General features: G+C 50.8%; 1 protein-coding gene across 5 annotated transcripts in view; it reads right to left on the bottom strand.

Moving 5' to 3' along the window:
* Positions 1-7,023: 7,023 nt before the first annotated feature.
* The window catches only part of KATNAL1 (katanin catalytic subunit A1 like 1), a 45,109-nt gene continuing 36,625 nt past the window's right edge, over positions 7,024-15,507 (bottom strand). For 4 of the 5 annotated variants that reach the window (XM_007668491.3, XM_007668493.3, XM_007668494.3 and 1 more), the window contains exons 10-11: positions 15,324-15,450; positions 7,024-12,730 (exon numbers count right to left, since the gene is read on the bottom strand). In XM_007668491.3, the coding sequence (XP_007666681.1) occupies positions 12,532-12,730; positions 15,324-15,450 (326 nt within the window). In that variant the 3' untranslated portion in view covers positions 7,024-12,531. Of the gene's footprint in view, positions 12,731-13,248; positions 13,437-15,323; positions 15,451-15,507 lie in introns of those variants that run through there. The other variant, XM_029047942.2, reaches the window with a different exon arrangement.

Here is a 15,507-nt window from a genome sequence, read left to right on the forward strand (position 1 = left end):
CAGGCAAGTTGCAGAGCCAAGATTAGACTTCTAGATCTCCCGACTCATAGTCCGCTGCTCTTTCCACCAAGCCAGAAAACCGGTGAGGAAATTCGCCTCTTCCCGTCGTACTTTGGTACGTATATTTCACACGTTATTTACCGCGGCACTCATTTTAGGGCCTTCCTACCGCACCAGAATGCAAGCCGGCAGCCAGGCCTAGTGGACGGAGCACAGGCCTGGGAGCCAGGGAACCCGGGTTCGAATCCTGGCTCTGCCGCTTGTCCGCAAGGGTGACCTTGGATGTCATGTAACTTCTCTGAGCGTCTGTTCCCTCATCTGCAAAAATAGGGACTCGAAACCTGTTCTTCCTCCCACTTAGAGGCTGAGCCCCATGTGGGACTTATTTTCTATCTACCCCAGTGCTTAGTAGAGTGCTTTGTCACCTAGTAAGTACTCAACAAATATCACAGTTATTATTATTATCATTATTAATAAGCTCCTTGAGGAAAGAGACTGTATCTACTAACGCGAATGTAGTTTCGCCAGTGTTTAGCACGGTCAATATTGTCTCCACACAATAGGCCTTCAGGAAATACAGCTGATTGATTGATCTACTTCCTGAAGTTGATTCTAAAATTCACACTTTCAGCGTCAGACACGAACCTCTTTGAACGACGTTGCTTTACTGGATGTCACAGTGACTTACTTTACCGCGCTTTCAAATGGCGTTTGCGTTGTCTGACGTGAAATGGTGGGTTTCTACTGGATTCTAACGGTATCATTTTAGGTGATTAATATCCTCCTAGAGTATTTTGGGAACGAGGTGCATTTTTAAACGAGAACATCATACGACACGTATAGCTTCAAGTTGTCCAGAACGTTAACTCGTGTGGGCCGGGCGCGGGTCTACCGATTCTGTTACATTGTACTCTCCCAAGCGCTCCGTACTGTGCTCTGCAAACGGTTGAGCGCTCAATAAATTCCGCTGACTGGCTGACTGAATTGGTAGTTACTCTTTTTTCATGGTCCATGGGCAAGGTTTTGCATTCTGGAACGAGAGCATTTCTAATCAGATTAAAAATTGGCAGCACGACTCCGGTGTGACTTTGGTAGAAAGACAGCTGTCGTCCATGACAGCAGAAGTGATGTATGATAGCAGAAAGATAAATGGTTGAACAAAATTATTAGTCATTTTAATTCCTTCGCAGAATACACCTAGTTGGTGATCAAATTCGAGTGGAGGGCTCCACCGGGCAATCAAGCAATGGTTTTTACGGAGTGCGCGCCCTGTGCGGAATACTCTATTAAAGCTTGGGAGAGTGCAATAAAAATAAGAACATTTATTGTATTAGTTAAGCTCTTACTATGTGCCAGGCGCTGTACTAAGCACTAGGCAAATCGGGTCGGACACAGTCCCTGTCCCACATGGGGCTCACAGTCTTAATGAATTAAAAATTAAAAGCTTCTATCGTTGTCCTCGGGGAGCTTACGGGACAGACCCAAAGTCACGTAGAGGAGGAAGAGGAGGGATGGGAGGATATAGATATCAGTCAGTGCTTCAGTAATAATAATAATAATCATTGTGCTTTTAGTTAAACACTTACTACGTGTCGGGCACTGCACTAAGCACTGGGGTGGATACATGCAAATCGGCCCTGTCCCCCATGGGGCTCACAGTCTCCATCCCAGCTCGGCCACTTGTCAGCTGCGTGACTGTGGGCAAGTCACTTCACTTCTCTGCGCCTCAGTGACCTCATCTGTAAAATGGGGATTAACCGTGAGCCTCACGTGGGACGACCTGATCGCCCTGTATCTCCCCCGGCGCTTGGAACGGCGCTCCGCACGTAGTAAGCGCTTAACAAATACCAACATTATTATCCCTATTTTACAGAGGAGGTAACCGAGGCACAGGGAAGTGATTTGCCCGAGTTCACACAGCGGACAAGTGACCGAGCCGGAATTAGAACCCAGGCCCACGTTCTAGCCATTATATCCTAAGGTGGGTAAGATGAGGGCAAGGAGCGTTATCGGAGGTGGTGAGTTCACGAGTACTCGGAGTTGGAGAAGTGGCCTTTGTGAGGTTGGGGCTGGGACCGTCACAAGCAGAAACACCCTTACAGGACTGCAAGTTAATTTTCACTTTAGCCCTCTGTTTTCACTCGCTTGAAACTGTGTCCAATTGTCGCCTAGAGCTGAAACGTATTTCATCTCTGGCCAGAGAGGACTCCGCTCCCAATGTTTGCTTTCAATCACCGTAGACGTCGCTTGAGTTACGCGAACAGATGGGAAAAACAAAACGCAAAACTGTGTTTCTACCCCTTGGGGTTGGGAGTCTGAGCTCCGGACACCCAGCTCTTTCCGTGCTTATGCCGGATATGATAATAATAATAATAATAATAATGTTGGTATTTGTTAAGCGCTTGCTACGTGCCGAGCGCCGTTCTACGCGCTGGGGTAGACACGGGGAATCGGGTCGTCCCACGTGGGGCTCACGGTCTCAATCCCCATTTTACAGATGAGGGAACTGAGGCACCGAGAAGTGAAGTGACTCGCCCAAAGTCACACAGCCGACAAGGGGCGGAGCCGGGATTCGAACCCACGACCTCTGACTCCAAAGCCCGTGCTCTTTCCGTACGACGATGGTATTGGTTAAGCACTTACTACGGGCCAAGCACCGTTACAAGGCAATCGGGTTGTCCCACGTGGGGCTCACGGTCTTAATCCCCATTTTACAGATGAGAGGACTGAGGCATAGAGAAGTTGAGTCACACAGTTGCCAAGTGGCGGAGCCGGGATTCGAACCCACGACCTCTGACTCCCAAGCCCGGGCTCTTTCCACCGAGCCGGGACCCCGGACAAGTCACTTGTCGGCTGTGTAGATTTGGGGAAGTCACTTCACCTGTCTGTGCCTCAGTTACCTCATCTATAAAATGGGGATTGAGACTGTGAGCCCCACGTGGGACGAGGACAGTGTCCAACCTGATTCGCTTCTACCCACCAGTGCTAAGTAAGGTACCTGGCACATAGTAAGCACTTAACAAATAACCTAATTGTTATTATTACCGCTCACTTCTCCGGGCCTCATTATCCTCACCTGAAAAAGGAGATGGAATACTTATCGTCCGTCTAGACCGTCGGTCCTCCGTGAACAGGGACTGGGTCTAAACTGATTGATGTGTAGATGCCCCCAGCACTTAATACAGTGCTTGGCACATGGGAAGCGCTTAGCAAATATCACAACTGTCACTAGGAAAGGTGGAGATTCATTTGCTATTGTTTCAATGAGACGTTCATCCCCTTGATTCTCTTCATTGCTATTGTTCTCGTCTGTCCGTCTCCCCCGATGAGACCGTGAGCCCGTCAAAAGGCAGGGACCGTCTCTATCTGTTTCCGATCTGTCCATTCCAAGCGCTTAGTACAGTGCTCTGCACATAGTAAGCGCTCAATAAATACTACGGAACGAATGAGATTGGGTTTTTTTTCTTCAGCCAATCGGCATTCCCTTAATGAGGACCTACAAACTACGGCGTTCATTTTATCAACACACAGTCACACGTCTCTTATTGCCGCTTTTTAATCACTTCAGGTAACGGCGGCCCCGCCGCTCGCCAGCTGTGGGACGTTGGGCAGGTCGCTTAACTTCTCTGTGCCTCGGTTACCTCACCTGTAAAATGGGCATTAAGACTGGGAGCCCCACGTGGGACAACCCGATCACCTCGTATCCTCCCCAGCGCTTAGGACAGTTAGAAGCGCTTAACAAACGCCATCATTATCATCATCATTATCATCCTTGCCTTTGACCCAGCATGTTTTGCGGATTCTGCCCAGCGTGGCTAAGGCTCATCTCTCCGTTCTCCCTCGCCCTCACTGTAATGACCATTTTTGAACCGTAGATTTCTTACGCTTGACCCGTTCGACGGAACCTGTGAAAAACGAATGAAACTAGACCAGTCACTCGCCGAGCGACGGGAACCGGCTGAACTGAAACGCCGGTGAGAAACACTTCTTGAAGGAGTAGAGCACTGATCATTTCAAAACCGGTGAGGGCTGTGAATCCAATACCGAGACGTCTTAGGATGGCGATGATGGTACTTGTTCAGCGCTTACTATATGCAAAGCACTGTTCTAAGCGCTGTGATTGCATAGGCACGGGTAAAGACAAATAGACATTTTAAGGATTTTTCTGATTAAAAAATGTCTCTCAAGGATTGACCGGAGCCAGTGATTTCCATCTCACTTTGAATGCGGAGCTTTTCATCTGACGCTTGCTAATGGCCTCCAAATATCATCCCGTGTCCTGGATGCCCGGGAGCCGACGCAGCACCCTCAGCTGTCCTCTAAAGGGGGATTTACGGTCCCGACGGACCCCTCGGTGAGGAAAACCCCAAGTCCCGACCAACGCTGCACCACGTCGCACTCTATTAAGAGGTGCCCGGTGTCGAAAGAACAACCCTTTAATTCCCCGACAGCGTTGGATCGAGAGCCACAGAGAGACGGGACTTATGGAAGAACCGTGAGCCTCTTGTTGGGAAGGGATTGCCTCTGTTGCCGAATTGTACTGTCCCAACGCTTAGTACAGTGCTCTGCACACAGTAAGCGCTCAATAAATACGACTGAGTGAATGAACTGCATTCCAGGACTAGCCTCCGCTCTCTCCAGGACAGATCACAGTCCCTCCCTCCTTTTAAGATAGTTTTCGAAGAGAAATATCATGGAATAGGTTCGGCTACCATCTAAGCAGACTTGGGTTTGGAAAAGCGGGCGGTGAATTTCAAGTCAAAGGGAGCTTCTCGCCGCCCCCCCCGCCCCACTGGCTCTTTTACCTTTGAAAAGAACGAGACCTCAAGTTTTGAGGGAGGAAAAAAGGCTTTTAAAACCTAATGGAAAAGATTCATGAGAAAGAGGCCTCCAGCTTCTTAGAAACCAAACTGCTCTTTCAAAACAATAGTTTGATGAGTTCAGTGCAAATGAATCAGAAACATACGGATGAAATTTCCCTTGCAATACCCCAGGGTTTAACGGTTAAGGGGGAAATGGGCTTGTAAAGTGAGTTTGAAAAATGGGTTACAAAACATATTTCAAAATGTTTGAAAAATAACTTGAAACGTTCCACAAACCCCAACTGCAACTAGTGCCTGCCCCTAATTACATTACAATCACATTTAATCACTAGCATCGCCGACCAGCTATTATGTTATGAAACACGGGAGTTGTGCGGTAATTAGTTATTAGCAAAAAATGATTTAAGTTTTCCTATATTGAAAGGAAGTCGTCCAAAACGTTTAGGCTACAATGAAACAAAGCCACATCATCGGGCTAAGGGTTTGTACTTCAAATAAAAAACAAATAACAGCACCAAGTACCAGGCTTAGCCTGCTGCGGGGGCTCAATTATTATTAAATTGACAATGAAGATACACCAAAACGGACCTCGCGGTAGCTATCGTTCGGTTATTAAAATTCTAGGAGCCAGGGGCTGGTTTGTTGGGGTTTTTTTTGGTAACTGCTTAGGATTACTGATCCACACTGATTGGTGACAGGTAATTAATTCACTACCAGTCTCCCCCGGAGAAGTTCCTTCTGTTAAATGTAAGTGCCTAGTACAATTCCTAGTACAATGCATTCCCAAGTCGGGATGGGACAGAGGCTACTCCTATTAAACCAGAGTAAAAAAAGGGAAAGTGTAAACCATCTGTGCCAGGGGAGATACTCTGAGAGGTGATACGTCCCGATTATTCTCCGCTTCAGTGCCCAGCATTTATCTCAGTCCTTAGTTACAGGCCAGGAATCTGCCACCAAGGGCTTTTTTCCCTGTAAAACCGGGGAGCGGGGCAAAGTACGGCTTAATCATCCCTGCCCCAGACGAATGAAGAGGAACGGCGAAGAAATGAGAAATTTGGAAGCCATCGGAATGGATAGGTTGGAAAAAAAAAGAAAAAAAAGCCCCCAGGTTTCCCAGGCAGTTTTTCGATGTACCGCTGATTCTCTCTCCTAAGCGGCCCTAGCGTTCGATCTCCGGGCTCCATCAAATGAAGCGAGTTGGCCATAAATCGGAGGCCTGTTTAAAGTGACCTGGTATCTTTCCTTTCTCGTCGTCATCCCGGGGATTCCGTCACATGGTGACAAGTCACCTTTCGTTTCTCTAATCCTGAAAGCATTACATTTAATCCCAGCCCTGCCACGTGTCTGCTGTGTGACCTGGGGCAAACCACTTACCTTCTCTGGGCCTCATCTGTAAAAATAGGGATTAAGAGCGTGAACCCCTCGTGGGACAGGGGACTGTGTCCCACCCTGATTAACTTGTATCTACCCCTGCGCTCAGAACAGTGCTTGACACACAGGAAGTGCTTAACAAGTACCATAATTATTATTATTTTCCCCTCGTTAACATGCACGTATCAGTCTAGTGCCCGCTTACCACGGACGGATGGGGGGAGGTACACGTCACACAAGTAGGGGGAACGGAAACGGTGCCGTGGCGGTCACCGCTCGGCTGAAAATGAGAGTTGAAACAGGGAAAAGGGTCGGACCGGTTATGGGCGGTGGACCGATCCCTTGAGGGACGGGGGATTCACTGATGGATTGATTGATTGCGGGGGGGGGGGGGGCAGCAGCCAGTGGCAGCTTTGCGGTTGAAAATAAAAGGAGAGACAAGCCATAGGGAAGGGAGAGTGTGGAGAGGGATTGGGGGAGTCAGGTTTTGGGGGGAGGACAGCTGGGTAGAGGACAGGGAGGACAGTGTGAGGGGAGAGGTGATGCAGGGGTGGGATGGCAGTTGTTGGGAGGGTGGGCAGGACTTACTGGCAGTGGATGTGGGGGGCGCAGGGCTTACCTCGACAGGAAGAGAGCCGTGAACACGCCCCGCCCACCCAGGCGGCGGCAGCCACTGCATTTTTGAGTCACGCTACCGGACCAGTCGGTGCCCCCACGAAGGCAACGCAGCTTTGATGATTTATAATTCCGGTACCTGTCGAACGCCTACTACGTGTAAAGGGCCGGTCTCAGCGCCGGATCGCGTATCGACCACGACGACACCGACGACCACAACGCACTCTTGAAATTTATTACTGAAAGGCAACCCAAATGCGAGCGCTTTGAACTCAGGGGGCCAGCAAGAAGCACCCAGGTTGGGGATGTCACATTCACACGTCGAAGAGACGTCTTTTAAATCGGGGACAACACTCAAAGACGGAGACATTAAACACTGAAAGCAAACCTTGAAGATCCCCCCAACCAACCAGTTCACAGGGGGGGTGGACGATTCCGGCCTGGGGGTCCACGACGTCCTCAGCTGAAGCCCGGGTCCCGTAGCCGCTCCCCGGCAGAGAACCCACGCCCCTCCGTTGCGCGTCGCCGTGCCTCGCCTCTGTGGGTCGGATCCGCTCGGGTGGACGACGACAGAGCTCGGCACTCACAGCGGCCGCTGATGCGGCTGGAGAAGGCTGTGTGTGTGGTTTGGGTTTTTTTTGTGTGCGCGTATGCGTCTTACTGAGAGAGGCTCAGCCTGCCCATCCTCCCCCGCGTCCCCATCCCCAACCTGGAAAACAGACGAGGCTTTTTTTCAACGCATTAAGCCAAGACCTACGTCGCGACCAGAAGTGGAACGGAAGAGTCTCCGGGTAAGGTGACTAGAAAGGTCAACGGATAGAAAGCATTTACTGTACTTGGAAAATAATTCAACACGGGTCCTCATCCCAATACACGGCGTGACAGACACGGCACTAAATACCCGGGATTACATACACGGCATTAAATACCTGGCCTTTACTCACACGGCATTACATACAAAGGAACAGAGCAGAGTCTCGGACCACGTACGGTCATCTTTTTCCAATTCTCTCAGTTTCTCTCTCCATCACGCTTCCCCAGCTAATTAAGAGAGTCTCTGGGCAAGAAATGGACAAAGATTTCCTTTTGTTGGAAGAGTGATTTATCACCAAGTACAACGCAATAGAAGCGGTGCATTCGCAAGCTTTTGAAAAATGGCCAGATGTGTGGCTTTTACAAGGAGGGAAGGTGGCTGAGGGGGTGGGGGGAAGGTCAGAGACGGAGGGAAGGAGGGGGAAAAAAAGGCAAGGCCACCCTGGAGCAGGCTTCGGGCCAGGCCACACTGCTGCAAAATGAATGAGGGATCCTTACTCCAAGGACCGAAAATTGTGAATGAAGGAAGCCACCAGTTAGCCTTAGGTCCTCGGCCCGCAAAACACTCAATGTTTCTATTCAGCAAGCGGGAGCTGTGCCAACTTCACAGCATTCCTGCCGGCCGAGGGTGGAATCAGGTTGTTTTCTCGGGTCAAAGGCCTTATCGAAATTCAGAGGCTTAGGCTACGGGATGGGTTAGAAAGGGAAAACCTTGGAAAAAACAAACCTTACACTCAGTAATACTCCGTCGCTACTTTATTTCTCCAGTGCCCCCGCAAGGAGCCCTATTCGAGGGTAACACGAAAAACAATCACTCCGCCACGTAAATAAAAGCAGAAAAGACTAACGGCCTAGAAATATCCATAAGTTAACTCACAGCAATTACAGCAATGATAGTGTTCAGCTTCACTCTAGAAATATCCACTGAAGAAATAAAGGATAAAAAGCTCCGGGCCAATATCTCTATTCTCCAGTTCCAGCTGATAGCTCCCCCAAGAAGCGAAATTCCTACCGCTCCACGGCCGGTCTTCTTCGCACAAATAAACACAGAGCCCACGCTACAGTTTTGTGCTATGTAAAAAATGAGGAGCGGGAGATAAGGAGCAAAAACAAATAGGCCCCACTCTAAGGAGGTGTAAAACGGCCATAGAGTAACTCCAACGCTCTTTCATTCCAGCTGCTGCAGCCCCCTTCTTTTGGAAAGACTACTGAACTGTACCATAAATATTTCATGCAGCACCATTCATGAGAGGGAGAGCGGAGGAGTGGGTAGGAATGGCATAGTCCGAGAGGATTTATTGCCGGGGGGGGGGGGAGGGGAGGACAGAAGCCTGTCACCCTCCAGATTAAGAGCACCTGTAACCAAGGCTTTAAATTGTAGCAGACCCAGCTCTTCATTCCACAAGCCTTTCCCAGGGTGAAAATAAAAGCTCACGGGCCAACCCGCAATTCTCGCCTGACCCTGATCGTTTTTAAATGGCGAAATGGAGGGGGGTGGCGAGCCGTTGGCCGGATTAGAGACCGAAGCCAAGCCTGCCTGGGCCACTCACTGCCTTACTGAGGGGAGAGTGGGCAGTCCCCTTGGGAATCCGGGTGGCCGAGTTGCCTTTTGCCCCGAACGACTGTGCTGGGCTGTCTACGTTGCCCCAACTCGCCAGATTCCGGTGGGAGTTCCGAAGAGGGTCCGCGGGCAGCCCGACAGGCTGCTATCTCAATGTTTCTAATGCCCGACAGGTGAGACCGCACCAAGGGCCACCAACGCTTCGGCCGGCAGCCGTCCCGGCTGCTCCAAAAGCCCAGGTCCGCCCGGATCCTCGACTCCATCCCGCCCGGAGGCCTGCACGCTGTAGAGCGGACAGGGAAGGGAGCCACGGACTAATCACCGGCCTAGAGCTTTGGGTGCCGGGTGCCCCTCACCAGTGGCCGTTCCGGGAGGAGCGACGGAAGCCACGTTCACAGCCAAAACGGGACCTGTACTCATCTGTCGAGGTCACCAGAAGACTAGAGCATTTACAAACAAAAATACATAAATAAGTCAACAAGTTGCTGAACTAAAAGTGTTTCAGTGCTTACTTCAAAAAAAAAAAAGAGGGATGGGGAAGAGGGAGGAGGAGGAGGAGAAGGTCAGGGAAGAGAGAAGAGGAGGGAAGAAAGAATCAGTCGAAGTCTCTGCGTTTCCTTTGGCTTGGGATCACATAATGAGAGATGTGACGCCGCCTCCTCCCCTCGAAACTCGAGCTCCCCTGGGGACCCAGGAGCCAGGAGAGGGCAAAGTGTGAGAAAGTGGAGAAAACGGCGAGAAATCAGGAAAACAAAGGACCAGAGGTCCCCGGCGGGAAGCTGGAAAAAATGGATCTGCAAAGCCATCGGCTGAAGGACCCAGAACACCTTAAGAGAAACAGGAATCGAGCTTGGAAATGCATGTGCCACGGAACACAGTAAAAAACACCTTCACTGTTACTTACGCTGAAAGGGGGGATGAAGCGGGGGTTTGTAAAAAGAAGCATTTTTCCGGATCATTTATGTGCATGCGGCATAAGTCCTACAGATTCTATAAACTGCACCAAAGGGTGGTAAGAGGGCCCAGGACGTCTAGGGAGTCCTAGGGGGACACGAAAATGTTCAGTTCTTCGTACGTGGGCGAGAGCCACCGAGAGACAAGGGGACCGCTGACAGTCCAGGTCAGGTGGAAATGACGAGGTCCCAGGAAACGAGATGCCTCTCGCTCCAAATGCTGCTTAATCCCTCATCGAATAGCCAGGAAGGTGAGCAGCAGTATAGTATTCGGGAAAGAAGACAGTTTAACATGCAAGGAAAGGTCCAGGAGGGTCACGTACCCACGGAAAAAAGCAGCAGTTACAAACTCTTCCCGGAGCCGGGGAATTGCAAGCAGCTCTGTGGTCCACCTGAACCACCACCATCAGGCTTCAAGCATCAAGCAAGGCCCCCGTAAGATTTAGTAAAGGCCTCCGGACATTTAGGCGAAAGATGTCGCTATTCCCCAGATCGGTTTTACGGAAGACAACTCTCATTTTTCAGTCCTTAGCTAAACCAAACTCCATCACGGACCGAGTTGCGATAAGATTGAATTGTCTTTCGTCCCTGCCTGGCATTTCTTGGATGGGGAAAAACCCCGTGGTGGGCTCTCTGGCTTCTTGAGGTTTGGAAGGGGTGGGGAGGATGAGATGGTAACCACTGCCCCACTGGTCCCTCTTCCCCTACTGCTCCCCTTTCTCCAATTCCTTTCTTTCTCCCAGTCCTCCTCCTGACCCAAGAATCTGGGATATCCCCCTCAACTCTTCCCACCTCTCCCAGGAGTTACTACAGCTCTGATGTTTCCCAGGGACTTGGCGCCTTCAAATTTTAACTTATGCCACCTCTGGGCTTCCTCTAAGAAGGAGGGGATCATTCAGAGGGTTTTGAATGGGGACAAGGCAAGAAAGAAAACGATAGAAATTCCACAAACCTCGAACAGCTGCGAGACTGTTAGCTAAGAATGTTTGGGAAGAACAAACCTTATTTTTTTTCATGGGGAAAACCCCCCCGAAAGAACCTCTGCAAAGCAGGGTTTCTGAAAGTGCCTTTTGAAGTTGCTCTGTGCTTTAAACACGAACGTTCCTCCCAAAATTATCGGGCAATCTCGGGGCACTTAACTGAGAACAACAACTGGATATGGAAGCTTTTACTGCCCCGTGGAATTTACGGGCGATCCGGTATTTGATTTTACATCTTGGTGGAACCTTTCTGCAGACCAGCTAAACTGTCTCACCACCTCTCCCCCGACTCAGAGACGGACGTCCGGTCCCCTCGATGGCGGCACCCAGCTCTATCAGAGATCCGACTGGACGTGCAAACTCTCCAGGAGCAGGGGAATCTCTACAAGCCCCAAAACACCGGAGAAAAATCCAACGAATGCTCAGGACTGGAATTTTCCAACTCTATGATCAAACTGGCCCCCAAGTCTCGACTATTTTCGATGAAACCATAAGCTGCATGGAAGACGCTTGAAATTGGGAGAGAGTCGTTTAGATGTCCAGGGAGGTCTCACAGCAGCCAGGCTGAAAGTGGGGTTGGAAAGACCTGACCAATTCCAGGAGGCATGTTTGCGATTCACATCTTTAAGGAATCCACAATCTCCCTCGTATCTTAGCAGGTCAAACTCAAGAATTACTGCTCAGCAGCGCTCTGTATAGGCAAACAGAATGTGGCTTGATAGTTCCACCGGGAGTGGGGAGAAGTTGCCATTTCCGGATAAGTCCGGGAGATGGGGACGTCGCTGCCTTACAGAGAGGTTAAAGAGAAATCACCCGACAACCCCTGTGGCCGAGAGGTCCGGAAAGAAGCCGGGAGAAGAGCAAAATGCCGGGAATGCTGCAGGCATGCGGGGATGCGGGGGAGTCTGTTCTTCCATTCAGAATTCTTACGGGCCACAAAATCACGGACGGTTCAGGTCTCAACACAGATCCGCTTCTCATCTTGAGAGCCGCCTGAGAAGAGATGAGTCTTGTAATAAAGAAATGAGCAGTGGGAGAGGGTGGATTTGAAATACAGCTCCTTGTAAATTGGGCATTCACACTACAGAACGGCGGGTTTCCAAAACGGTGACCTATCTCATGCTATTTCCCAACTAGATTCTTCCAGCCAGTTACTCTCCTTTACAAGCTGGTTTAGAATTAGAAAGATGAAAGAGTAAAAACAAGACGTTCCACTGGAAGGGTAAATTCAATTGCGTACGTGCGGCTTCCGTGGGCTTTTTCACTACATCCTATGTTCCTCGTTATTTGTCATCTTTCCCTTTAAATGAAAAGAAAGGGGTAAAGGGATTTCTTGTCATTCCTTTTCCGTCTAAGAAGGGGAAAAAAAAAGAATGGGAAATTCTAGAAGAGGACGGCGTGCTCCTCGACTGAGGTTACGCAGACCCGAACTCAACCATCCACTTTTCGTACTTCTCCAGGTCTGCGGCGGAAACAGACTTGGAGATTTTCTTAAGGGCCAATTCAAAATCCCCCGTGGTAACGGGCATCTGGAGCTCCTCTTTCGACAGTGCGCGGATTTCTTCTGGGGAGAGCCCGTGAATGCGTCGCCTCATGGCCATTAAAGAGGCATCCCTGGAAGCAGAGGAAAACAGACGGAGGTGAACCGGGTCTGGCGTTACGCGCTGAAGGTCATGTCTACGGGAAATAACCGGTCCTTGGTCAGCACTGATTTCTCTTCCGTGCTCTGTAGCAAGGAAGGCGGGTGGAGCGCGGGGGGAACGGAGACATTTGGATCGGATAACACGAAGGCTGCTCTCAATAGGCCACCCTTTGGACGGTCCCAGAATGCTGCAGGGGGCTGGGAGGTGGCGGATTTAAACAGCAGCACCGTCGCCATGTCTGCCGGGATGGCTCCTTCAGTGGGGGCTCTCAGCCCACCGTGGGCACCCTCGGTAACCCCCGATGCCACAGTTCTCAGGACTGTGTCGCGCTCGGGGGCCGGGGGCCGCGGGGATCGCTTAGCTGCATCGGCGGCTGCCTGGGGAGTAAGGAAGACCCCCCCCCCCCCGACTTCCAAATCTCACGGGGAAGTGGCTGACTGAGTCGGGGTGGATCTGGCTCGTGGTTCATATAGTAAAAATGGTATTTAATAAGTGCTTACCACATGCCAGGCACCGTTAAGCACTAGGGTAGATGCACAGTCAGACGCAGATACAGTCCCAGCCCCTGGGCTTCTGGCGGGACGCATAAAAGGATCTTTTGGGCTCGCAGATGGGAGATTAACAAAGGAGTAATGATGGGGCGGAGATGGCACGGTGATTGGGATTGGATGGGGTTCCTGAAAGTTAGAGTAGGGGAGAGAGAGAGAGGAAGGGGTCGCAGCCTGGAGATATTGGGAGAGCACAGAAATGGCATCATGTGGGAGAGATCACGAGGGAACACTCAGTTATAATGACTAGACCAAAATTCCGAAATCCAGCTGGCAGCCCAAAAAGCGGCAGGAAAAGTTGTCGGCACCGAAACGATTCCCTTTGAAATCTCCAGGTTTCAGGGCCACCGAACTCGGAAGCGATGATTGGATGGCTTCCCGAAAATCAATTTGGGTTTGTCACCAACTAGGAAGCGAGTGAAGAGCCCAATTCCCTCGGCCCGGAAGGGGAGCCTGGGTCACATCCACCTGGGCCCGCTGGGTTACCGTGGGCGCGTGGCATCGCCTGCCCCCATCGCCGTGACGCTCCCACCCATTCATTCAATAGTATTTATTGAGCGCTTACTATGTGCAGGGCACCGTACTAAGCGCTTGGAATGGACAAATCGGTAACAGATAGAGACGGTCCCTGCCCTTTGACGGACTTACAGCGGACGCAGTCTCACTGTCAGCTGCGTCGTCTTCGAACCGAAGGACGACTCGGGGCTGACTTCTCCCCCAGGCCAGAACGGGTAGACGTCGGCAGGGTCGTGCGGCCCCGCACCTACTCTCGGCCGTAACCCGAGGAGGGGTCGCGTGCATGGGGGCTGCCAGTCAAACGTCCCGGGCTTCCCCTAGGCCCCCATCCCTTCCTTCCATCAGGTTCCCCGCATCGCATTCCGAGTGGTCAACGGAAACAGAGGCAGGCGAGCTACGGAACCTGCCCGTTGAGCAGGGAATTCGAGGAGGATGGTGAGGGAGGGAGAACACGCTGCTTGTGCTGGCGGTGGTACCCCTATTTTATTGAGCACCCCCTTGGTGCAGTGTCCTGTAGGAAGTGACACAAGGCCTGCCCACAAGGAGATTATACTTTAACGGACGGGCCCCTTCCGACGCACGGGGGGACTGATGGGAAGACTGTGACCTTTTATCGCTAGAAGCAACCATTTTACAGCTAGCAAAGGACCTGAGTTCAATTCCCCCTCTGCCGCGTGTCTGCAGGGCGACCCTGGGCGAGTCACTTCACTTCTCTGTGCCTCAGTTACCTCATCTGTAAAATGGGGATTAAGACCGTGAGCCCCGCGTGGAACAGGGACCGTCCAGCCCCATTCGCTTGTACCCGCCCCAGCACTCAGTACAGTCTCCGGCACGTAGCAGGTGCTTAAAAAATACCATTAAAAAAAATCAAAGCTGCCAATATATTTACAGAAAGATATCTGGGGGGGCGGTAAAATATCTTGGTTTCAATTCTCGGGGCAAAGTCGAACTTTATCCGTCCAGTTCAAAAAGTACTGCAGAAATGGTACTTGCTTAACTTTGGGGTGATCTCCTCATCCGTGAAAGAGACAAGATGGGCGGGCTCCAATAAGACCAAAGAAATCACTGCTAGCCTAGCAAACATCCCAATATCTTAGTTAAGTGCCTCTCTCCTTCGCTAGACTAACAGTTCCTTGAGGGCAGAGACCCAGGGAATGTGTCTATTTATTGTTGCATCGTCCGCTCCCAGGCACTCAATCCAGCGCTCCGCACACAGTAAGCACTCAATCAGTACGAGTGAATCGACTAACTCTCGGCACACAGGAGGGGCTTGAGAACGGTACCGACTTATTGGTCCGTTGATACCTTAACTCCAGTACGAGGGAACACGCCGGTGGCCGTACAGGCAGCCAGACGGGTAGACGAGGCCACGGAATGTAACGAGAACCCTTAAAAGAAGCGGGATTTCTCTGGGACCAGGCGATGTCTCACCTCTCGGTCCTCTTTCTCGACTAAGGGTTTTTATTTACAGACTTGTTTGACTGGAGAGGAGAGACGTACCTGCAAACGTTGGTTATGTCCGCTCCAGAGTAACCTTCGATCCGGTCTGCTATATCCTCTAGGTGAATATCGGGGTCCAATTCAACTTCACGAAGGTTGATCTTGAGGAGCTCTGCCCTGCCTTTCGCTGTTGAGAAGATCTTCGATCACAGCCTTGAAAATACTCCGGCTCAGGAATGACGAC

Source organism: Ornithorhynchus anatinus, chromosome 20 (genome assembly GCF_004115215.2).
Source record: "Ornithorhynchus anatinus isolate Pmale09 chromosome 20, mOrnAna1.pri.v4, whole genome shotgun sequence".
NCBI classification, from domain to species: domain Eukaryota; kingdom Metazoa; phylum Chordata; class Mammalia; order Monotremata; family Ornithorhynchidae; genus Ornithorhynchus; species Ornithorhynchus anatinus.